Below are 25262 nucleotides of genomic sequence, written 5' to 3' on the forward strand. Positions count from 1 at the left end.
CGACGACATTGGTGTGGGAACAAATGACCGCAAACTTAGTGCCTTAAACAACGCTCATTTATTTTCTCACCGTTTTGGAGGTCAGAAGTAAGAAATGGGACTCACTGCACTAAAATCACGGTGTGGGCAGGTGGCATTCCTTCTAGAGGAGGATTTCAGGGAGAATCCGTTTCCTTGCCTTTTCCAACTTTTGAGACACTGCCTGCATTTCTTTTTCTTTTTTAATAAACTTTTACTTCTGAAATAGTTGCAAATTTGCAGGACAGTTGCAAAAGCAACACAAAACCCATGCAGAGACCTCCAACATACCTCCCACCTAGATACCCAGAGCAACCAACTTTTTACATTTTACTGCCTGCATTTCTTGGCTCGGAGCCCCTTCCCCCATCTCTGTGACTCTCTTGCCTTTCTCTTTCTCTTATAAGGACTCTGATGATTGCACTGACCCACACAGATAATCCAGGATAATCTCCCTATTTTAAAATACTTAGTTTAGTCACACCTGCAAAATCCCTTTTTGCCATGCAAAGTAGCATATTCACAGGTCCCAGGCATTAGGACTTGGACAACCCCACATACACACTTAAACCCAGACTTGAACAATCCTCTTCATGATTTCATGAAACGCATTTGCACATCCTTATTTTACAGTGACCCCTGGGATATGATTTCAGAAATGAAGAGAAGCTGCTCCCTGCCTCAAAGAGCCTTACCCACTGTTTATCTCCCAGGCAATTCCCTTTAACAGGGAACTGAGTCCTTCATTCTCTAGTTAGCAGTTGGTGCTAACTGTAACTTGTATCTCTAGGAGAGGCAATAGGGTGAGAGTGCCACATCATGATGATGATTATCTCCCAGCCTTTGCTGTGAACAGGAAGAAATGGGGGTGAGGACAGTGGGCCCCTGGAAAGAGGAGATGGAAGGAGTTGCTGCATTGAAAGGAAAACTTGAATTCTGAAGTAAGACGTTACCAGCTCTGTGGTTTTCTTTCTCAGGGAAACTTCCATGCCCCCTTTAAAAGTTCACCCGCAATCTGAATATCAAATTCAAAGCAAGTGGAGGAAGGAGGAAGGAGTTGACTAGAGGATGCTATATGCAAGGGGATATTAAAATGACCTTTTTGCTATCGATTTTGAAATGGGCCGTCAATGATGGGACAGTGCACAGATGATCTTACTGGACACCGGGGTTTTTCACAGGGCACTGCCCCTGAATAGTGATGTCCCCTTTTGTGTGTACAGATGTCTAGAGGTCAGGCAGTAGCACTTAAAATTTAGGCATATTATCTATCCATTCATCTGTCTATGCATCACATAGTCTGGCTGTCAGTCAATCATCTATCTCATCTATCTGTCCATCCATCCATCCATTCATCTACCTACCTACCTTCCTGTCTACTTTTAAATATTTATAATGTGTTTATCATGTCCCAGGCATTGTATACATATTTAATCCTTAAAATAATCTTATGATTCTGCAGCATCACTGCCATCCACTTAAAAAAACCCTATGAGGTGGGTACTAATTTCATAGTCATTTTGCAGATGAGGAAATTAAAGACCAGAGAAGTTGCCCATGTCCACACAGCTAGCAATTGGCAGAGCCAGGATTTAGATTTGGATGCCTTGGCTTCCCAGTCCTTGCCCTGGAGTGCCTGCTGTGTTCTGAGATTATTGGATCCTGATTATTGGATTCTTGGTGAAAGAAGAGCTGTGACTTCTGCCCCAATTCACAGCCTCATAGCAGAGACAGAAAAAACACATTAAAAAATGTATGAGAACTCAGCTAACATATGGAATAACAATGCATTCACAACTGTCATCTACTTATTCATCAGATATTTCTCATGCGTCAAACCTTAGCCTTTATTTGAGAATTTTCATGTCTAGTGAAGGAAAGAGAGAAACACAAATTTAGATTTAGTATGAGAAGTCATTAGAAGCCTGCACCGGAGACAGTGGAGCTCTTAGGAGCAACACCAATGCAGGCTGAACTTGGTGTCAAGGACGACTTCCTGGAGGAGGAGGAGGGATAATCGGAGTTGGCAAGGGGACAAAATGGGAAGAGGCATTCTAGGAAGAGAGCATGTGGACAAAGGCCCGCTGATGAGAGAGGTGTGCAGGCAGCTTGCCAGCAGGCAGGCAGTGGGCCAGGACCCTGTTGTATGACAGGGATTTGGCTATAGGCGGTGCCGCACCCAGCCCAGGAGGGAGCTGACGCTGCGTCACGTGAGCAGTGGTGCCAGAGTCATCTGTAGCTCAGCGGGGGCAATGTCCCAACCCCTCCTCTCTGCCACCCCCATAGAGCCCAGGGCTGAGGGCACAGGGGCATCGTCCTAACTCCTTCAATGCCCAGGCTTCATTTTGTAAATAAAAGCTATGTTCCCAAAGGCATGACTCCCCCAGGGTCCCTGCGTCACTCAGTTCATTACTGCTGTCATCACAGTCAAGGACAGGAGCGATTACAGTTTGTAAGAACATTTCCAAAGCAGCAGATGGATATAAATTGCACCCAGAGAAATCCATGACTCAGAAGCAGTGTCCTCACGTTTTTCCCTATGTTCTTTGTCACTGTCTCCCTTCACTCAACTCTCGTTTGGTGACTGTTCTTTGAAAAGACATTGGCAGGTGTAGACAGGAGCCGGGGATCAGCCAAGGTGAAGAGCTCTAGATTCCAGGGCCCTGGGTTGAATTTTGGACAGAAACCTCCTAAGTCTCCTGGCCTTAGAAATGTGCAAGGGGCCACAAATGGGGGGCGGGGGATCCTCTCCACTTGCACGCCCAGCTCCCAGGACCAAAAGGGCCGCATCCTGCCCGAGAAGTTTTCTGAATTTATTATTTAGCTTGGACCAGAAATGGCCCCAACCCATAGCTCTGATTATTATAGCGGCAATTAGAAAGGAAGCACGAAAGGTCAAATTGCTGTTTTGTAGGGATGCATCTAATAATAAGCCACAACCTGATTAATTGAATTCTAATTTATTTGCTTTCTCTCTCTGTGTTTTTCCTTATTTTGTGGGGTGGCAGATGGTGAATGAGGCCCGTCAGAGGCCGGCACTGCTAGACTGGGGCCTCCTGCTCATTTGCCAATGAAGAATTCCTTCTCATTCTGCACTGGGGACAGGGATGCTGGGGGTGGCAGTCAAGTGTCTAACTTGCCACTCACCAAGGAGACAACTGCTTAGCAACAGTCAGGGAGGGTGGGCAGGAGACCCTGTGGCCTCCTGCAGTGGAGCGTGGCTGCCCTGGAGCTCCTGGCCCACTGCTCCGACGCAGGCCCCAGGGCTTCCACCCGTGGCCCCATCCTGACCTGTCATCACCTCCCGTTAACAGTATGTCAACCCAGCCTTCGAAAGGATGATGGGCTACCACAAAGGCGAGCTCCTAGGAAAGGAACTCGCCGAGCTGCCCAAGAGCGATAAGAACCGGGCAGACCTTCTCGACACCATCAACACGTGCATCAAGAAGGGAAAGGTAGGTTAAAATAAAACAGACCCGCGCAATGGAGGTTTTTTTCCTTTGTGAGCTTTTATGTGACGTTCTTCAAATCAGATTATTTAACAATATGAACGTTTTTTTTTAAAAAAAGGATTTTAATGTAAAAAGTGGAAATATTTCTTATTTAAAGAGGTTTTTAAAATTGCAAAATAATGACTCTGTGTTAAGTTTGATTATCAAGCAAATCTGGTGATTATCATGATGAGACAGAATCCGATGAGTCCGTAAAGAGAAATCTCATCCTTCTAATCAATGTAGCTCCCCTGACCTTGCTAGATTGCTGTGCTTATGTTCTATCAGAATTCCACCCATAGAGCTGTTGGGTATTTTTTCGTTTACCCGGTGTTTGGGGGACTGGAAGTATTTAAGTTCAGTATTTAAAGACAGGCCCAGTTTTTTGTCAGTTTTCCTTATTCTGTTGTCTCTCCTCATCACGGCGCCATAGAGATGGATCCCTGCTGCTCCCTGCTGCTCCTGTCCTTCCAGTGGCTTCCCCGTGCATGTCCCAACCCCATCCCTGACGCCGGGAGGGCAATGGTGTCAGTGCTGTGGGGATTTTACTTGCAGCCCTCTCCTCAAGGAATGCATTGGCTCTCACAGCTAGAACTGCCTGTGCGTTTTCTTTTAAGCATTTGAAATGCTTTCTTACGTATTATTTCTTTCATCTTCCATTCTCTGATGTGAAGTAGTTAGATAAGTATTATATTCATTTAATAGGGGTACCATCTTATAGGGAGAAAATAAGTTTGGATTATATATGATGGCCAAAATTACTTAAGAAATGAGTTGGGAGCATGAGAGTGAAAAGGAAATAGGACATTATAAACCACTCCCAAAAAAACTGGCCAAAAAAGGGCTGCTAGTGACCCCAACAGACTACCACTTACGCACAGGGCAAGAAATGGCTGCGGACAGTTTCTGATTTAACTCCTTCTTCCCAGAAATAGTTGGAGATACCCCAGGTCTCACCCTTGAGGTCACCTTGAGGTCCCCTGATGACAGCTAGTTCCTCAGGGGCCAGAAACAACAGGTTCTTCCCTCTCCCTTGTGCCTCGCCCAGGGAAGCCGTGCAGGGAGCCAGACTAGCCTCCAAGCAGTCTCGGCTGGGAGGCCACGTGGGAGGTTAGAATGACACTGGGCTTCAGGGAGCGTTAAAGAACTGTGAATTTAAAACCAGATCCTCTACTTCCCAATTGGGAAAATTAGACTCTCTGAGCCTCAGTTTACCAATCTGTAAATTAAGGATGATAACATCAAACTCACAAGGTTGCTGTAAAGATTTTCGGAAAGACAGCAGAAGACTCCTTTGACGCAGTGGCTCTGCACCTGGTGCTGGTTTCTTAGGATGGAGGCAGAAATTCCACCTGCTATGATCCCAGCCTGGACAACTGGTCAAGTGTGCTGGGATCCAGGAGGAACAGCCTGAGGGTGGACATGCTGATCTGTAGTGTCTGTGCATTGTGAGCCTCATGTTAGTGTCACAGGGATGCAAAGACACCGTGGTATTGGGTGAAACGTAACCAATGCCTGCAGAGACTCTCTTTCTCAACTTGGTAAGACGGTCTTTAAAAGCCAGCCACACGCCACCACTGAAGGATCCTGAGACCTGTCTTTGTCCATGTAGGAGTGGCAGGGCGTTTACTATGCCAGGCGGAAATCCGGAGACAGCATCCAGCAGCACGTGAAGATCGCCCCTGTGGTTGGCCAAGGAGGGTGAGAGAATACTCTTGAACTCTTTGAGTAGAGGTTAGAGACTCAGGGCCATGTGGGTGTCGGGTTTGCATATTGCAGTGCCATTGCAGGCTTACACCCACACACACACGAGAGCTGGGCTCTACAGGGAACCTACCAAGCGCACTTGCGCCCGGGCTGGCGGCAACCCCCAGCCACAGCTTTCCCTCCCCTCCCTCTTCCTGCTGTGGGCTCTGATGAAGCGTCACCCCACCTGCCTACCTCTATCTCAGCATCTGTGATTACATTGTCCCCACTTCCCTCCGAGGAGGCACAATTTCCTGGTCATCTCCCTTCATGAAAACAAACCGTCTCCAGCCAGGGCTCCCTGGCCTCAGCCTCTGCAGGGAGCCTACCTTCTCTCCTTGAGGCTCTGTTCTTGGCTGGTCCTTGCCCGGGCAGCTCTGGGCTTTGTCCACAAGGGGTGTGAGAACCCTAGAGGTCATTGTGGACTGACAAGGAACTGAAGAGATCAGATTCTGTTTAATCTCAGATTCCCACAGAAACCTGCTTATTTTGTAGGGAGAAAATGTAAATACGCAATTCCTTTTCCTGCTCCTAGTGAAATTTTGTGAGAAGTTTTATAGAGCCAAACAGGATCCCCTAACAATAAATCCGGAATGAGCCTTTGTAACCCAGCCTGAAGGTTAATACCACCTTCATGGTATGGGTTTATAAGGGAAATGACGTTGTGTGATGTTCTGGAAAAAAGGAGAAACAGCAGTTTCATGCCAATTGCCAGAATAGGAGAATTCTGCCAGGACTTTAGGACCATCTGAGTCCCTTGAAAATTGTTGGGTGGCTAGAAAACTATACCTTCGATAAGATCAACAAAAAAATAGCTGTAGGTAATTTCCCTTTCAATATTAGTTATTTGATTAGTTTTGAAATTGTTACCTCCTCAATTCATAGACCGCTGAATGTAGTCGGTGTCTCCCTTTTGCTTCACTCTGGATGGAATGGGCTCAGACTGGCCTAACCACGGGTCGTGTGTGGCGAAGAGGCTGTCCCTGGGCCCCTCCCCTTGAGCTGCAGAGAATCACCATTTCTACCAGTGGTTCATGCTCTGAGGCCATGGAATGAAAATAATGCCCCTGCCTGTCAGTCTGTTTTTCTTATCAGCCTTAGGCCATCTTCTCAGAAAATCGAAGCTGAGAATCACTTTTTGTGTGTGTGATCAGAATTATTAGGTAACCAAAGCTGTGAGACAGGCTATTGCCCAATAATTTCTGTCAGAGTACATTTTTCTGATATTTCTGATTTTGCAGATGTGAGAAAGAAGTTCTTTGCCCAGAAACAATTTCCAGTGTTTTTCCCCCGCATTTGTGGGGAGTGAGCTTTGAGTAGAAATTCTTACTAAAAGCTGGAAAATTTTACCTCTTCCAATTTAGTGAGGCTCATTACAGATTAACCAATATTTTCTGTGCTCTTTTCAGAGTCCTCCAGAGAAAACCAAACCAGAGAGAGAAGTCATTATTGTAAATCTGACATAACTCTCTGGATTTCATGGCTTCACCCTCAGTAGAAAATCTTCCTTGAGCTGATTTTCCTGCAGGACTGAGGCACCTCTGGTCTTTTGCACAGCCTCCCTGTGGTAATGAGTAAGATCCATAGGCTGAGCTTGGAGATTCAGTCCATGACCTTGAAATAAGAGGATTTTTCTCTGTCTGAAAAACTGCCGTCAAAATGATGATCATGCTATGAAAGAATATGGGATAGTAAATACATAAACAGCCACCACAAATGTTGGTCATTTTCCAAATGAGTCTTTTGATTTATATATAAGCTATAAAATTATTGGTGTCAGCAGAATTAAAACTAATTTTGTCTGTAGTAGCATTTCATCCTAGCACTGAAGATATCTATGAGCCAAATCTCAGGAGTCAGTTATAAGATGAAATACCCGCTAGGCAGTGTTTCTGAGTCTGCTCTGATGATAAGGGAAGCACAGCTCCTGAAGGTATCTGTGGGCTCTGTGTAAAAAATGCATTTTCTCTAGATTGGGATTTTGTTTGAATTTTAAATCTGCCCTGGGATGAACACTGGAGTTTTGCTCTAAGAATACTCTGTTGATGTTTTCATTTGCTAATTTCTTGAATCATCTCATCTCTGAATCACTAATAACTGATTATTTATGTTATTAGGAAAATTAGGCATTTTGTCTCCCTCAAGAAACTGTGTTGTACCACTGACAATAATAAGCAGGTACAGTATTCAGTTTGCTTCATTTGCATTGTCAGCTCGATCATGTGTTACATTCTCACCCCTGTTTTCTGCTTGTCTTTCTTCATATCTTATTGTAACTGCCAATTAAGAAGGTTTATGGGAAAATTAGGCTCCTTTGACAGAGATTTTTAAAGATTTCCCTGCAAGCCTGTACTTCTTTATGAGTAGTGCACATCAGTTGTGATTTAGCTTGTGGCTGAACAACTCTAGACTAATATATTTTATGAGATCATAAAATTCTTCCTCCAAATAAAAAATGTTTTATTTCACTGTCTTAATTTCTTAAACAAATGAAAACTATATAGCCTTCTGAGAATTTTATCCCCACAAATTCATACCAAAAGAAGAATCATTCCAGATTAGTACCATGATTTTTTATTATCATTCAGAATAACACATTTGAGCATTATCTTCTGAAATAACAGAATTTTAGTAAGGTGCTATATTTAAGAACTTTTTAAGGTAATTTTATAAATAGAGAGCAATACTGGTATTGTTTTAAGCCTGTCGACTGTTTTAATACTTTCAGTGTTGGATTATGTATATTTTCATTTCATGCTTTAGAGTTTGTTGATTAAAAAATACTCAAAAGATCCATTTTTGAAAACCTACAAAAGACAGTCTAACTTTGAAGAAGTATTTAAAAGAAGGGACAGTATAATATTTCTAAAGGATTAAAAGGGCTTCTGGGGTATAACGCCATTTAAGTCAAACATGGCGGAGACTTGTCAAATGCAGGGCAAGGGGGGACGTCAGCCCAGGGCTAGGAAATATACTAGCGGATGACAGGACTCAGAAGTGTTTGGGCTTCTCTAAGGGAGGAGATGTCTCCCAGAGAGATAGTTGGGATTAAGCCCCGTGTGCCCGCATGGGCCATTTAGTCGTTTGCCTCAGTGCTTTGGCATGGAGAATTTCCCCTGGAATCAGGAAATTTTCACTCAGTACCATCAAGTCACACAGCTACACAAGTCCCTGGGGATGTCTGGGAAAGGTAGGGATGTGGTTTTCATGGGAAAAAGGGTTCTTCCCACAGCAAAGTTTAGACACCCCAGGAGGAAGGATGGGGGGGTGACAGGACATCTACATGATGGACCACACAGGTGGAGCGAGGAGCCCAGGAAATCCTTGTCTCACAGAAACACCGCAGACCGACAAGTATCGGCTGTGGCCCCGTGGTACAGAACACAAGCCCACTGGGACTCATTCATTTTCCTGCCAAAATCAAATACACCCTTCTCCCACCATCCTAACCTGTTCCTCCTCTTCCTTCCTTTCTCACTTAATGATTGGGGCCCCAAACACCCTAACACCCTCGACTCTGTGTATCCAAATCCTATCAGTCCTTCGTGGTGTAGCCCAAGAAACATCAAGTAGCATCTCCTTCCTCAAGGCCCCTAAAGCCCCTTCTTTGATTTGTATCATCCCGCCCCCGTCAGCTTTATGACAGGGCCGCTGTGCCACGCTGCCTGGCACGTGGGGGGCTCTGTGCAGCGTGGCTACTCGAATCAACTTGATTTTCACCATCCGGTCTCCTGCTGGCCGTGAACACTTGCTGCCTCCCTGGGAAAGCAGGCAGGTCTCAGCACAAGACGTAAGGAGGTCAACCTCTTCTTTTCTGAGATTCTAAATAGAAACATCTTGACCACCGTGAATTAGCTGTTGTTCTGGAAGAGTGGAAACACCAGGCTTGGCTACCCCAAGCCACTGACGTCATTGATGCTACTGCACTGGCCTAGAGAGACTTAGGTTTTCCAATAACAAAGCATTTTTCTATTCTGGCTCGCAGCAGTGTTTTTCCTCCTCCCAGCAGGAGGCTGGAGTGAGTGGCGGGGGAGCGGGTGGGGTTTCGGTCTATGGTGGGAGAGGTTCCCAGGGGAACCAGTTGTCTGCAGGCTGTTCTCAGTGCTGCTGCTGGGGTTTAGCTCTGATGCCAACATCAGCCTGCGGGTTTGCATTTTTTTTTTTTAATGTAACATCTCACCCTACCACCAATGACTTGCATTGTTTTTAAACTTTTTAAACTAATGATTAAAGAGCATTATGAAAATATTACTACTAAAGAAAGTAGTTTTCCCCTAACCAATCCGATTATTATCTTTATATCATTTATATGTGAACATACATAAACAATTAAGTGTGTAGCAAAAGTTGTGAATTTAAAAAGCAAACATGTATAACATCATACAGGGGTCCCATACATCAACCCTCCACCAACACCTTGCATTGTCATGAGACGTTTGTTACAAACTCTGAAAGACACTGTTAAAATCTTACTACTAATCATAGTCCTTATCTTACATTTGGTGTGTTTTTCCCCCAACCCACCCTATTATTATTTTTTAAATATATTTTTTTATGACAGAAGTTGTAAACTTATAAAACAATCATGCACATGTGCAGAATTCCCAAACACTCCTCCATCAATACACCACAATGTGGTGTGTCATTTGCTATAGATAAAATAATATCCTCTGATTGTTACCATGTCTATAGTGTACATTTGGCTCACATTTTCCATACTGCCTCAGTATCAACACCGTACATCTTTGGCATAGATGCAAGCATATTATATTATTACTACTAACCACAGTCCATAGGCCACTCCAGCTTTTTTTCCCCCGTGCTTCTCCACATTCCTATCACCCTGCAGTAGTGATATACATTTGCTCTAGCTAACAAAGGACACTCTTGCATCTGTACCATCAAGCACAGTTCTCACCCACCCCTTGGCTTACTGTGCTGTCCAGTTCCTAGATTATTCTCAAACATTCTGTCAAATGGCATTTACATAACTAGACTACCATTTTCAGGCATATCCCCATTTATAAACTAGCTGTTACTCACTGTGTGTAACCATCCACTCTATACATTTCCACAATTTTATAATAAAGCTAATTAAAACGTCTACATACATTAAACATCAGTAGTCCACTGTCCTTCTCTTATCTCCTCTAAGAATCCGCCACTATCACCAGGTCTGAAGATATTTTCCAATAATTTCTTCTAGAAGTTTTTATTTTTAGTTTTTTGATGCATTTTGAGTTAATTTTTAGAAAAGGTGTGAGATAGGAGTCCTCTTTCCTTCTTTCAGCTATGGATGTCCAATTTTTTCAGCACCATTTGTTGAATAAATTGTTCTTCCTGAGCTGAGTTTGACAGGCTAGTCAAAAATCACTTGACCATACCTGTGAGGGTCTGTTTCTGAACCATAAATTTGGTTCCAATGGTCTATTGTGTGTGTCTATAGGCCAGTACCATGTTGTTTTTACCACTATAGGTAGGTATTATGATTTAAAGTCTGGAGATGAGGGTTCACTTTTCCTTTTTATAATGTTTCTGGCTATTCAGGACTCCTTACCCTTCCAAATATGTTTAATGATCGTGTTTTCAATTTTTTCTTTAATGCTGGTGTTATTTTTTTCAGGATTGCATTAAATCTGTATATCAATTTGAGTAGAATTGACATCTTCAAGATATTTAGTCTTCCAGTCCATGAGCATGTAATATTCTTCCAGTTATTTAGGGCTTTTTTTATTTGTTTTAACATTGAGTTGCAGTTTCTGAATACAAGTGCTTTACATCATTGGTTAAGTTTATTCCTGACTATTTGAGTTTTATCTGTCATATTTTATTTTCACTACTCTTTTGATGCTTTTTTTTTTTTTTTAAGATTTATTTTATTTATTTAATTTCCCCCCCTCCCCTGGTTGTCTGTTCTTGGTGTCTATTTGCTGCGTCTTGTTTCTTTGTCCGCTTCTGTTGTCGTCAGCGGCACGGGAAGTGTGGGCGGCGCCATTCCTGGGCAGGCTGCTCTTTCTTTTCACGCTGGGCGGCTTTCCTCACGGGCGCACTCCTTGCGCGTGGGGGACGCGGGGGACACCCTTGGGTGGCACAGCACTCCTTGCGCGCATCAGCACTGCGCATGGCCAGCTCCACACGGGTCAAGGAGGCCCGGGGTTTGAACCGCGGACCTCCCATATGGTAGACGGACGCCCTAACCACTGGGCCAAAGTCCGTTTCCCTCTTTTGATGCTTTTAGTTACTTTTATTGATATAATCTTCATTTCTAGACTCTCTTCCAGGCCCCTTTCTCTTATCTTTTTTTTTTTTCAGGCTCTAGCATACCCTTTAGTATTTCCTGAAATTCTGGTCTCTTGCTTAGAAATTCTCCATTTCTATTTATCTGTGAATATTCTAATTTCACCCTCATTTTTGAAAGATAGTCTTGCTGTATATAAGATTCTTGGTGGGAAGTTTTTCTCTTGTGGTATCTTAAATATACCAAATCACTGTTTTCTTGCCTCCATGGTTTCTGGTGAGAAATCAGCACTTAATCTTATTGGGTATCCCTTATATGTTATGCATTGCTTTTCTCTTGCTGCTCTTATAATTCTCTCTTTGTCTTTGGCCTTTGACATTCTGATGAGTATGTGTCTTAGAGTTGGTCTATTTAGATTTTTTCGGATGGAAGTATGTTGTGCTTCTTGGACAGGAACATCTATGTCCTTCAATAGGGTTGGGAAATTTTCTAACATTATTTCTTTAAATATTCCTTCTGCCCCTTTTCCCTTCTCTTCTCCTTCTGGGATACCCATGACACGTATGTTTGTACATCTTTTGCTGTCATTTAGTTCCCTGAGACCTTGTTCAATTTTTTCCAGTTTTTTCTTCATTTCTTCTTTTGTATGTTCAATTTCAGAGGTCATTTCTTCAAGCTCACCGATCCTTTCTTCTGCCTCCTTAAATCTGCTATTATATGATTCTGATGTTTTTTAAATTTCATTTATTATGCCTTTCATTCCCATAAGATCTGCTATTTTTCTACGTATACTTTCAAATTCTTCTTTGTGCTTATCCAATGTCTTCTTAATATCCTTAATCTCTTTAGCCATCTCATTGAATTTATTAAGGAGATTTGTTTGAATACCTAAGATTAGTTGTCCCAACTCCTTTATGTCATCTGCAGGCCTATCTTTTTCCTTTAACTGGGCTATAACTTCCTGTTTCTTGGTGTGGATTGTAGTTTTTTGCTGGTGTCTTCATTTTTTCTGGGTGCAGTTTTTCTCTTTAGTTTAGTGCTTCCTATCATTTCTCCCTTGCTGGTTGTGCAGTAGGAGTTAAGCACATAGTTGGTGCTGTAAGCTGTGGTGGCTCAAGCTGCCCTCATTGCAGCAGGGAGCAATGAAACTTCTTCCAGCTTTCTCCTTTGCCAAGGGTAGGGACAGAGTCACAGCTATATGGAATAATCCACATGCAGGTCTAGACTATAGTTGCCTAGAGAGACTGATGAAGCTTCACATCCCTTTCTCCCCTCCTGGGGCAGGGATGGAGCTGCAGGTGTGGGCAGCAGTCTATGCAGTACAGGTCCAAGATGACTGCAGTTGCCCTGGTAGACTTCTGATTTTCAGTCTATGCCAGCCAAAGTTCCCTGCAGTTACCTATATAGGCTGGTGCAGGGCTCCTCAGCCTCCTCCCCACCAGAGATGGGGCTAAAGCCTAGGCTAGGGCTGTAGGCTGATCTGTGTGAAAGAAACTGGTTCCTGCCGACACTGAGAGTTTCAGTCAGCCCAGCTTCCCTTCAGGCTGGGGGCGGAGTCAGAATGGCAGCTACTGACCTCTTTCTGACTTGGGCTGGTTAACACCCACCCTGTTCCCAGGGTTATCTCTTAGCCAGCCAAGTCCACCAATCAGTAGCTGAAATCGACAGCCAACCATCTCCTCCTCCCCTGTTTCTGGGGAAATGGAGCTTCCAATTCCAGGCACAGAATAGCTCCTGGGGCGGCTTGTGCCACCAGAGTAGGATAATCACCAGCCTCTGCGGCTTGGCCAGTAATTTCCTGGAGAGGTTGGTGCAGGTCCCTGCAGCTTCCTCCCTGCTGGAGGTGGCACTGGGGCCTAGGCTAGACCTGCAATATGATCTGGATGGAAAGAAGCCAGTCCCCACCAGCACTGGGATTCTCAGTCCGCCCCACTTCCCCTCCTGCCAGGTGTGGAGTTAAGATGGCAGCTCCTGGCCTTTTTCTGACTTGGAGAGGCTCAAGCTTTAGCTGTTCTCAGGATTATACTGTAGCCCACTGAATTTACTCATCACTAGCTGAAATTGGTGCCCAACCGTCTCTTCCTCCCCCATTTTGGGGAAGTGGAGCTTTCAATTCCAGCCGCAAAACACTCTTGAGGTGGCTTGTGCCTCTGGTGGAGGATGGGCACCAGCCTCTGGGGCGTGGAGTGCTCTACTTACGAGTCTCCTCTGCAGACGGGCAGTCTCCTCCTTCCACTCCTTCAAGGATGTTGCAGGATGCTCTTCTGGTCTCTAGGAGCCCCCCAAACAGGGACTTCAGCTAGCTCTAGAAAGCTCTGGGTGTTTGCTAACTGCCCTGTAGCAGGAGCTGACTCTAGGAGCTCCTTACTCCGCCACCATCTTGCTGGTTGTCCGGGTTTGCAGTTTTAACAGGTCATGCTGCTGCCTTCTGGGTAATGCCGGTCTTCAGCAAAGATCTCTTCCCTTGTGAACGCTGTGGCTTTTTGCCAAGAGGCTGGAAATGCTTGGTGAAGTGTGTCTGCTATAAAGATCATCTCCGCCATCACACACACACAGCCTCCCTTCCCAAACATGTATGGAATATCTGTTCTGTGCTGCAGCTGTAACACCAAGTCTTTGCCCCCAGATGCCATGGGGAGGGGCAGAACAGACAGGTAAATGGAATAAATAGAAGTGCTGGAGAAGCACAGCAGGACCTAAGGGGACAAAGTAGGACTTATTTTATATATCATCTAGAATAACAAGCCACAGCCAAGCCTGGCCTTTCTGCTAAATAAAGTTTTATCGGAGCACAGCCACACTCACTTGACTCTGCAGCTTGTAACTACAGTGGCGGAATCGAGTAGTTGTGACAGTGTGGCCTACCCAGCCTAAAGTATTTACTATCTGGCCCTTTACGGAAAAAGTCTGCCAACCTCATTTCTAGAAGATCATTATCTTTCTCGGATTTTCCACTTTCTGAGGCTGGAGACACTGCCTGGACCCTCCAAAATCCCCCCATACATACACACTTCTTCGGGTCCCCTTCGCCTTCACGTCAACCCCCTGTGTCCTGTTCCAGAGCCTGTCTCAACCCCTTCATATCTGCAAAGACACAGGCCCATAGTGCTCCCTGAGGCTTTTACCTTTTTGTGAAGTCAAAACCCAAATCCAGATGCATGACTCAAACTGTGGAATTGCAGGGCGCTGTGGCCGTGGTCAAGGAGTCAGGGTTGCACAGGCAGGGGAGGCTTCCCAGACCCCGACCTACGCCAGCCCCTCAAGAGCTGGCCCTGGGTGTGGCCTGACGCAGGAGAGGGCGTGAGCTTCCCGAGCCTGCTCCAAGCAGAGGGGCCTCATCGCGGCTGCCACTGCCCAGCCCACCCCCTCCCCTTCACACAGGATCCCCTGTTTTATTTTTCCTCCAAGCCTTCCCATGATAGCATGGGGTGCATAGCGCCCCAAAAGCCAGATGTGCTAGTAGCAGGCTTGGAGCCCTAGGGAGAGGGTGTGGCACCCAGCAGGCAGGGGAATGGGGCTGCAGGTGGCAGTGTCCCCGCCTGATCCCTCTCCAGGAGGGATGATGGGGGCCAGAGAGAAACCCTCCAGGGAATTGCAGATACTCCGGTGGAGACCCTGAGTAAGAGGAAGTGGCTTCCTTATGAAGTTAGGGCACACAGCCCTCTCCCTGAGCATCTGCAGGAGAGAGGCCCTTCCTTGTTCCACAGGAGTAAATGCAGAGGAAGGACCTGGGCCAGGCTCAGAGGAAGCCCGTTCTGCTTTCTGCCTCATCAAGGTTCCCAGGGAAAGGCAAACTGAGGCAGTATGAGACCGATCTGGCCTTTGCACAGGGCTTTACAGAGCTTAAAGGGAGAGGGCTGTCTTTGGGATTTCATTGTCCACCTCTTTGCCCTCTTTCATGAAAGAAAGTTTGTTTCAATCATGAAAAAATAGGAAGGACATAATCTCTGAATAAAGAGCTCGTATTTAATTGGCATAGATTTGGCTTTATCAAAAAACCCACTACTTGTTTCTTTCACTGCAAATGGTTGTAGCCTAATATCAATCCTTGGCCAAGATTTGGGAGTCACTGTTTTAAAAGCACTTTTACATATGTAATTTATTTTTGAGAATAGTACATTGAGAAATGGGGGCTAAATTATCCAGATTTACAATGGTGAACTTTTGCTTTGAGGTACACATTTCGGGAGTTTATATATATTTTGTTTCATAGTAAACTGATCTGAAATTTTTATAAAGTTTAGAAAGATTGTTTTACTTGAATACATAAGATTAAACTTATCAGAAGTACCTAAAACAAATTATGAAGAATGGAGTGTATCAGGGAGCAGGAAGGGAAGAGAACAAGGGGTTTCGTTTTGGGAATGCTTGATGTGAACAAGGAAGGACTGGGTCCTGAAGGCAAAAGCAGGGGAAAGTTTTAGGGGAGCAAATTAGGCTCAATGTAAGAAGGAATTCTTTAACACAATTGACCAAAGTTTAGGGCCTAAGTGGATAGTGAGTTACCCAGCATGAAAGGTAATCAAATAGAAGTAGCTCAGTAGAATGAATATCTTCAAATGTGTAAAAATTGCAAAGGAAGAGGAAAGGCTGCTCTGAGCAGAAGTTAACAGGATGTAACAAGGTAGAGACGAAAGACCCAGCTTGGTGCATTCAAGGAACTGAAAGTGGTTTTGAATCACGTAGGAAGGGGTGAATGTGGCAAAATGGCAAAAGACAAGACAGGACAGAGGGGTGGGACGGGTCATGAAGGGTCTGTGCCAGGCTGAGTCTGTATGTGAGCCTGAGGGCATTGGGAACCCCTGAAAAAGCTTAGCATGAATGCATTCCCTGAAGACCACTTTGCCCAGTGTGGGGTCGGATTAGAGGAGACTGCGGTCTGGAGTCCACCGAAAAGATGGGGTCTCTGATCTAAGGGGGAATTGGGGGGGCACAGATAGAGAGGAGGAGGGAGAGAGAAACTGAGAGGAGATCATGGCTGGTGGGGGGAATGAGGAGAGAAAGACACCTAAAATTTCTTGTATTCTGTTCATTGCTAATCCCAAATTTTCAATTTGTCTTAAATTCCCAATATTTGGGATCTGTCGCCCTTTTTTTAAATGTATTTGGACTCTTTGCTGCTTCCTTGTTCTTTAAGACTTTTCTCAGGTCTTCCTTCCTTCAAGAAAACTTCCCAGCCCTTGTCTCTACTCCCCCAGAGGTGATGGTGACAATTCTTGTCAGCCTCACTCATAGATTGTGAATCTTATGCTGCTTTGGGCCAGTTCTCATGTCACAGTAACCTTTGGATATTAAAGATGCAATTTCTGTTTAGTCCTAAATTATTACGTGTAGATTTTTGACCCGTATGTAGCTAATATATATCTCCCATGGCACTACAAAGAATATATGCTGTATTCTTCCATGGCACACATCCAGTGTGACTTCGTAAAAGGAAGTTGGAGAAAAAGGATGCTGCAACTTAAAACATGGCCTTAATTACCCCCAGAAAGTGACTATTCACATTTTATAAATGTACTATGTATAACTAATGTATTGCCATGATAGATGTTTTGTCCATATGTACCTTACTCACAGTAGATGCCCCCAATATTTGTTAAACTATTTGGTAAATCCACTAAGTAAACAAAATTATCCAAACTTTTCCGTTTAGTTTTAGTACATATTTACAAGAGGCTATTTAAAGCAAGCCCTCTGATATTGCAAAACCACATTTTTTACTGAGAAATCACATTGTGAACAGCTGACCCCTGAGGAGAGAGGGTTGCTTCAATATGGCACCCAGTGGAGCCTGTTTCCTGTCAGAGACGCTGGGAGTCTCTGAGGGTTCAAGGCCAGCAGGCCCTCACAGCAGGGGTTAGGGAGACAGGCAGGTGTACTGAGAATTCAGTGATGGGATTATGTGCACCAGAAAACCTTGGCTCGGGGCAGGAGAGACAGCTTCATCCTTGGTGGTGGTGGTGGCTGTCATCACTGGTCTTGACAGGCTTTGTGAAAACCCAGAGGTCTGAGACCAAGAGGTATCCACCTGGCTGACCAAGGGGAGAGTAAACAGAACATTCTGGGCTGTGCATCAACACTAAACCCAGTGGAGCAGGAGGCTGTCTAGTTTTGGGTAGACACAGGAGCCTTGTGGCCCCTTATACTAGCAGGGGCCCCTGGACATCTCTGGCCTCCATAGTGATAGAATTCCTTCACTGTATCCCATCCATTCTCCCAACTTGTCCTCCTTGCCACATCAACAGATGTTTGTAAGGCACTTGGTCAGTGATGGGGACAGGTAGGAGGAGAAGGTTGGGAAAAACAAATGGGAGGGATCTAGAAGTCTGACCTAGAAATAAAATTCCCCTTTGTGAGAAACCTTTAATGTCTGTTAACCAAATGGTGTGCCCCACTCATTTGAGCCTCAATATTGGAAGCCTAAACAGGAAGAAAACTCAGTTTGACTTAAGAGAAGCAGAGAGTTTGGGCAATGAATAGTAAAAAGACATAGCAGAGCTCTTTCTAAAAGTAACATCTATTTCTCTCTAATACATTTAAGACAATTAGGATTCAGAAAGTAGATAGAAATTATCTTTATGGGGAGAGGAATCCCATGCAGAAGCGAAAAAGTAACCAGAGGCAGTATAGCAGATAATGGTCAGGATGGCCCACCCTTTTTTCTTTTCTTCAGTATACTCCATTTTTTTTAAAAAGATACTTAGATTACATAAATGTTACATAAAAAATATAGGGGACTCCCATATGCCCTGCTCGCTACCCTTCCCACATTTTCCCACATTAACAATATCGTTCATTAGTGTAGTATGTTTCTTACACTGATGAACACATTTTGGAGCATTGCCGCTAAGCGTTGGTTACAGTTTTCATTGTAGTTTATGCTCTTTCCCGCACAGTTTTGTAAGCTATGACAAGATACATAAGGGCCTGTATATGTCATTGCAATGTCATTCAGGATAATACCCAAGTCCCAAAAATGTCCCCATATTACACCTATTTTTCCCTCTCCCTCCCCTCAGAACCTCTGGTGTCCACTGCTTCCACATAAATGATAAAAGTTCTTCCATTGCTAGAATCACAATAAGTCTATAGTAGAATAACAGTAAATCTATTCTAGTCCATCTTTCAATCCCCAGTCGTGAGGATTCTGGGGTGGTGATGCCCGTTCTACCTCTAATTGAGAGGGGGCTTAGATCCCATGGGCAGATGGATGGGACTATCTTGCTTGCAGTTGCAGACTCTCTCTGTTCCTTCGGATGGTCATTGTCCATCCTCATCTCCTTGTTATTTGTCCTGGGTGAGTCCAATGAACTGGAGAGTAGGTATTACAACTCTGTTGAGATTCAGGGCCTGATTGGCATATAGACAGCCCAAAGATTTAAGTCTCTTGGACCTAGATCTATCAACTCTAGTACTTACCATAGGTTCAAATAGAAGGTACAGAAGAGCCAAGTGTAGGGGAACTGCAACTGAGTCCAACTCTGTCACCCTGGGGAGCATAAATTCAAAAGTAGGGCCCACTTGTAGGACACCAAACTCCTGAGCTGTCAGCCCTACTGGCAGTGTCTGGATGTCCCCAGAGCCCTCAGGAGCCCCACTATTTGAGGCAATATTTACTTTGGCAGTCAATGAGATCCTGCTGAGATGTGCATAAGCATAATCTCTGGAAGTCTCTTAGCCATAAAAACTGATTTGTCTTTACCCTTTCTCCCTTTTGGTCAAGGTCTTTTTCCAGTTGCATTGCTAGTTGGTGCTTGGTAGTAATCCCTCAGGCCAGAGAGGCTCATCACTGGGAGTCATGTCCCACACTGAAGGTAATGCATTGTTATGCTGCATTTGGTTTGGAGAGAGTCCACATTTGAGCAAAAGGAGGCTCTCAGGCTCTTAGGCAACCTACAATACTAGGCTAAGTTTCAATTTCTAAAGTAAAGATTCGTAAGTACGGTCATCAGTAGCAAGGGCCCGGCAATGGTCCATCCTCATTCAATAGTCACTGCCCCTGAACTCAGGATTCTTGCTGTCCCATTAGAGAATGTGGCAGAGCTCCTTAGGATGGGCATTCAATATTCTTTCAGTTATTGTGTGAATCTCCACCCACCGTGACAATGCCCCATGAACACCTGAACACATTCATATGAGAATGGCTGCACTCTTTATTGTGGTGTAGAGAGGAGAGATGGAGCTGGGAATGAAACTGGTGATCAGACCACTCAGCTGCCTGCCTGCCTTTGCCTAGCTACCTCTGACATCTGTATCTTCCTCTGGGTACTTTAGAGTCCACAGTCATCCCAGAAGAGTGCTTGGGCAGAAGGAAGTATTCCATGTGCGCCTTGTCCTTGTCCACCCTTCCTCTACCAATGAAATCAAGTTTATATGAGAATTGGGCGTGCCATGAAAGGAAGTTACAGTGGGGCAGTTTAGGGGTAGCTTGTGAGAGTCTAAGAGAGTGAGGTCACTAATTGTATGCAGAAGGGCTTTAAGCCTTTCTCAGTAAAACTTGGAGGCCCACAGACCATTGCTGCCTATGAAGGCCATTGAACAGAATGTCCCTAGGTATGCAGTAAGATAGTTTGAGTGTTGTCAATTCTAACCAGAGCATTTCATGTTTCATCTTCCTATCATAATTTGGAGATATTACACTGGTCAAAACTTTAAACCCAGCCCACAGTGCCACCAACTTCTTTGCCTAAAGCATCTTTTCTTTCAACATGAAGTCAGAGCAGTATTAATGTCTGAGGATTTTATTTGCATTTTAGGGCCTTCACCTATACAGTGCCTCGTTTAAATAATTTGCAAGAACAAAATCCCAACAAGTATGATCCCATTCAGTGTCATTGCTAGAAAAAGACATGAGAGGAAGAAGAATTTTGAGTGTTCTCCATTAAATTAGCTCTGCCTCAGTTTGGAGAAGGCTGACTCTTGTAATCAGCTTCTCACCCTGGTTTGCTGAGGGCTGTTATTGGGTTGAGATTTCAGAGCCTGACTCCAGAAGACTGAAGAGAGCATAAGTTTACGTGTCTTCATGACTACAGCATTCCTCAGCCCAGCATCACCATGTAAGGAGTGGTTAAATGTTCTCTTATTATTTATTAGTTAAATAAGATGGTTCTGGAATGGGATGCTAAATGGCATGATACGGGTCCTTAGGAGGAAGAGGGAAGAAAAGGGCCCCATTTCAGCCTGGTGTCATTCATTCCACAAGTGTGTGTTGAGAGCTTTCTGAACTTTTTGAACCAGAACAGTGGTACAATGGAGAGAAATCACAGGTGGCCACTGCTCTCAAGCTACTTTGTGTCTGCCTTGCAAGATGTTCAGGTCATTATAATTGTCAAAAAGGATTTAAATATCCATTTACAGAGTATTGGCGCAGGAGTTACAAAGTGGGTAGAAGGCAAGTTCATAACAGTTTAATTCCTAAGAAACACTGGGTCCATTCCACTGTGGAAACCCCTATAGAAGTCTCATTTACGTTTACCCACCCAACACTGGATATCAGCAGCAATCTTAAGTACTTGTACAAAATGATGAGGAATGTGGAAAGGCCAAGGTGGTGGTTCTCATCCTTGCCTGCACATTGAAATTACCCAGACAGCCAAAAAAAGAAAAAAAGAAAGAAAGAAAATTCTTGATGCCTAAGTCCCTGAGGCTCTGATGTAATGGATTTGTGGTACAACCCAAGTTTCAGGATACCTGAAAGCAACTCAGAGGATTCTAATATCCTGCCAAGGTTGAAAACCATCAGGCTGAAGAGTGAAGGAAGAGCCTCTGAATGATTTGGATCTAGTAATGATCAGGTTAAGTTAGCCTGAGTGTTGGAGATTTGGACCCGAAGGGTATCGGGAATGAAAGAAAGAGAAAAGGGAGAAGGAAACAAAGAGAAAGAACGAGGGAGCTGGGATCAGGGGGTCTGCGAGTAGAGACTCATCAGACAACTTTATTGTTCACAAGGGGCTCTATTTATACCCCAGGCCACATGGTAAAACCATCAACATTACTCATAGTTTAAGGGATTAAGAAAATCTTATCTCAAGGTTTAAGTGTTCTATTTACTACACAAATGTTATCTGCTCATCTTTTCTTTCAGCCTTTCACAGCTTCATCCTGTTTGCCAGGAACTCTTAATTACCACATTCCTTAGATTGCAAGCTTAGCCTTGGAGACAGCATGTCTCCCTGAGACGCCACTGTGCCTCAGTTTCCAACACCTAAGGTTTCCTGCTGGATGTTCTGGAGGGAGAGGAGTGTGGTTGGACCAAAAGCCCATGGAAGGACAGACAGTGGAAGGACAACCAGGCTGCTGTGGAACAACCAGGGCATCAACCATGTCTTCCTCATCTGACCCACAGAGGCAAACAGCAAATATCTTTTGAATGAATGGTTGGTTCCAGGGAAAGAAGTTATAGTGTTTGGTTGGTAGTGGTCTTCCACAGACCAGGTCTGGACTAGGAAGCATAGAGCATAGCATGGTCTATGAGTTACAGTTAGGAAGGATGGGCTTCTAGAATGGGCACTTGACCCAAGAGAAGTCTGACCAGGAAAAAGCTGCTCCCTTGCTGGACTCGGTGAGCACTGGGAAGATGGGAACCACGCCTACCTTGTTCTCAGCTGTATCCCCAGCACCTAGCACAGAGGTCAGCACACCGGAGGTGCTCCCTGAATGGAGAGATGATGTTCTGTCCTTCTCCCTTGGATTGGTTCCAACTTCAGGGTTTGACCTGAAGGCACTTTACTTCCAGATTACAGTAAGAATTGGGACACGTGCAGCCAAGAGTAATCCCACAGTCTACAACCCAAGTTCTGTTGTCTGTTTCAGCTAATTTTTTTTTTTCTTCCACATTAATGTTTTATGGCTATGAGATCTGTTAGGATCAGTAATGATGTGGGCCATTTATTTAGTTTTATGTTTCAATTTAAATTTGAAAAATTCACCCAGCATTCTTTAGACCATGGGGATGTCACTAAAAAAAATAATCTTCAGTAAATCATCAGCCTTGTGACTCTACAGGGCAGAAACTCCCAATCTTGTTTCTCTGTGCATCACTTCTGGGTCCCCAGGTGAAGCAGTAAACCAGGTGTCTCCTGTAGGCACAGAAGCACAATTTTTGGTGAAGGCAGTTGAGGGGTACCTGGATAGCACTGTGATGGTGAAGGAATGGTGTCCCACAGGGAGAAGCCCAGCAACAGCAGCATGCTGAGGGATGGGCCGGAGCCCTCGGGAGCTGCTTCTGTGAGGATAGTAAGCTGTGCAGATGGGCCCAGACTCAGGAAGGGGCAATTGTTTGCCTTTAGTGAAGTTAGAAGTAGATCATGACCCTTGACATCGCCAGTGGCCCTTCCTCTGGGGCCTAAGGACCTCAGCACTTGCTCGGGCCATTCATCACGTAGAAATGTGGCCTTCTAGTGAGAGGGTCTTAGCACTGGCAGGCTCCTGTACAGGGTGCAGTGGGGTCAGAGTGGGCATGGGGCAGGGGAGGGGGGTGTTGATTTTTTTTTTTTTTGAGTGAATTAAAGTACATTTCTGTGTATTTTAAAATTTGGGGACATACAAATATATCATAAAATGTGCCATTTTAACTGTGTTTTGGGTATATAATTCAGTGGCATAAATTACATTTACAATGTTATGCTACCATCAACACCATCCATTATCAAACCTTTTTCTTCCCCCCATTCAGAAACTCTGTACCCAATAAGCATTAACTCCTCATTTCCTTCTTCCCCCAGACCTCTGGCAACCTCCATCCCACTTTCTCCCTCTGAATTCGCTTTTTCTAGATATTTCATATTATGAGTAGAATCACCTTGTGAACGTGTTGTTTTTGATATTGGTTAACATGGAGAGGGAATTTTTTGATCAGGGGCTCCAGAGTTTTCTGGATTAGGAATTTGAGTGGCATTACAACTGCAACATCTTTATCCAACCAAAACTGTTGCGGGGGCGGGGGGGGGGGGTGGTGCGGTGGGCTTGGCCCAGTGGTTAGGGCGTCCGTCTACCACATGGGAGGTCCACGGTTCAAACCCCGGGCCTCCTTGACCCGTGTGGAGCTGGCCCATGCTCTGTGCTGATGTGCGCAAGGAGTGCCGTGCCACGCAGGGGTGTCCCCCGTGTAGGGGAGCCCCAATGCGCAAGGAGTGCACCCCTTAAGGAGAGCCACCCAGCGCGAAAGAAAGTGCAGCCTGCCCAGGAATGGCGCCACACACACACACAGAGCTGACACACAAGATGACGCAACAACAAAAAAAGAAAACACAGATTCCCGTGCCGCTGACAACAATGGAAGCGGACAAAGAAGACGCAGCAAATAGACACAGAGAACAGAAACCAGGTTGGGGATGGAAGGGGAGAGAAATAAATAAATAAAATAAATCTTTAAAACAAAACAAAGCAAAAAAAAAACTGTTGGGGGTTCCTGGCAGCCTCCTGTGGCAGGCAGAGTGTGTGCTCGGACCATCTGTGACAGTCGGTGACTCAAGGTCAGGCTGGAGCACGCAAGAAGCTGATGGTGACTGGGAAATCCAGTCACTCTGAAGCCTCAACACATTGGCTCCTATCAGAACAAGATGGTAAACATGCTAGGAAAAAACTTTCAAAGTTCTTTTTAGACATGGAATTAAAATACTGGCTGTTATTTGTAACCTTACAGAAAAGAGGGAATGTTAAAACTTGGGTTTACCAAGAAAGCACAAAACAAGTGTTTCATTATTATTACTATTATTAGAGAAGTTGTAGGTTTACAGAGTAATCACGGGTAAAATACAGGATGCCCGTACACCACCCCACTACCAGTAAGTGGCACTGGTGTGGAATGTTTGTTAAAATTGATGATAGAACTTTTTTTCTTTATCATTGTACTATTTTTTTAACAGTAGTTACCTTTAATACAGTTGATGAAAGATGATTAAAGTAATACTATTAACTACTGTCCATAGTTTATATTAGGCATATTTTTCTCTATATACCATCCTATTAGGAACACCTTATATTAGTGTTGTAAAAGAAGTGTCTTGATATATGTAGTTAAAAGGGGGGAGGGGCTAGGGAGGAATGGGGGGAAAACTTGCTTCATTTTGCTCAGAATTAATTTCTCCTTGCACAGCAGTGAAAGGTGAGCCTGTGCTTAATTTAATTCCCGAGTTTCACTCTGCATTCCTCTTGGTTCAGTGGCACAGAGCAGGGAAGGGACTTCCGAGTATTTTAGAGTTCAGAAGCCTGTAGTGAGTGGTCCCGCTAGGAATGGGGGTGCAGAAGAGCTGTGCCCTGTTAAGCTTGAATTGATCTCTCCAAAGCATGCTCTCCCACTAGTCCTTTTGGCAGTGACCTTAACCTCTGGTTCCCAAAATGCCAACTGGTAGTCTGGGGGTGTTTACATTTTCCTAACAATTCTGACATCATTGAGTCACAGACCTAGCTTGAGTTATCTATGCATGCAGCGCTTTGCACAAACAACCCACTGCTTTTCCTCATTCATGAACTGGCTCCAAGAACCATCTCTCCAGAGTGTGAATGTTAGCTCCAACTCCAAGGGCTGGGGTAGCCTTTGTGACTATTATTTCCCCATGGGGAAATAGGACTCTGCACATGTGAAAAGCTTTTGGTTCCCTGGAGAAATCTTGACTTTTAGCATCCCGTTTTCAGTAGCTGCACTTTGAGAAGAAATTGTAGTTTCATGTTCAGTTATTCAAATTTATATCTTCTTCCTCCAGAAGAACCTTTAGTTTCTCCAAAATCCCTGAGCTGATCCATCTTCTCCCCATCCATCCTGCCACCCT

General features: G+C 44.5%; 1 protein-coding gene across 5 annotated transcripts in view; it reads left to right on the forward strand.

Moving 5' to 3' along the window:
* The window catches only part of PDE8B (phosphodiesterase 8B), a 347153-nt gene that overhangs the window by 232914 nt on the left and 88977 nt on the right, over positions 1–25262 (forward strand). For all 5 annotated transcript variants that reach the window (XM_058275154.1, XM_058275158.1, XM_071208674.1 and 2 more), the window contains 3 exons: positions 3333–3473; positions 5122–5210; positions 7373–7433. In XM_058275154.1, the coding sequence (XP_058131137.1) occupies positions 3333–3473; positions 5122–5210; positions 7373–7433 (291 nt within the window). The remainder of the gene's footprint in view (positions 1–3332; positions 3474–5121; positions 5211–7372; positions 7434–25262) is intronic.

The sequence above is a fragment of the Dasypus novemcinctus genome, chromosome 2, assembly GCF_030445035.2.
Source record: "Dasypus novemcinctus isolate mDasNov1 chromosome 2, mDasNov1.1.hap2, whole genome shotgun sequence".
Classification (NCBI taxonomy): domain Eukaryota; kingdom Metazoa; phylum Chordata; class Mammalia; order Cingulata; family Dasypodidae; genus Dasypus; species Dasypus novemcinctus.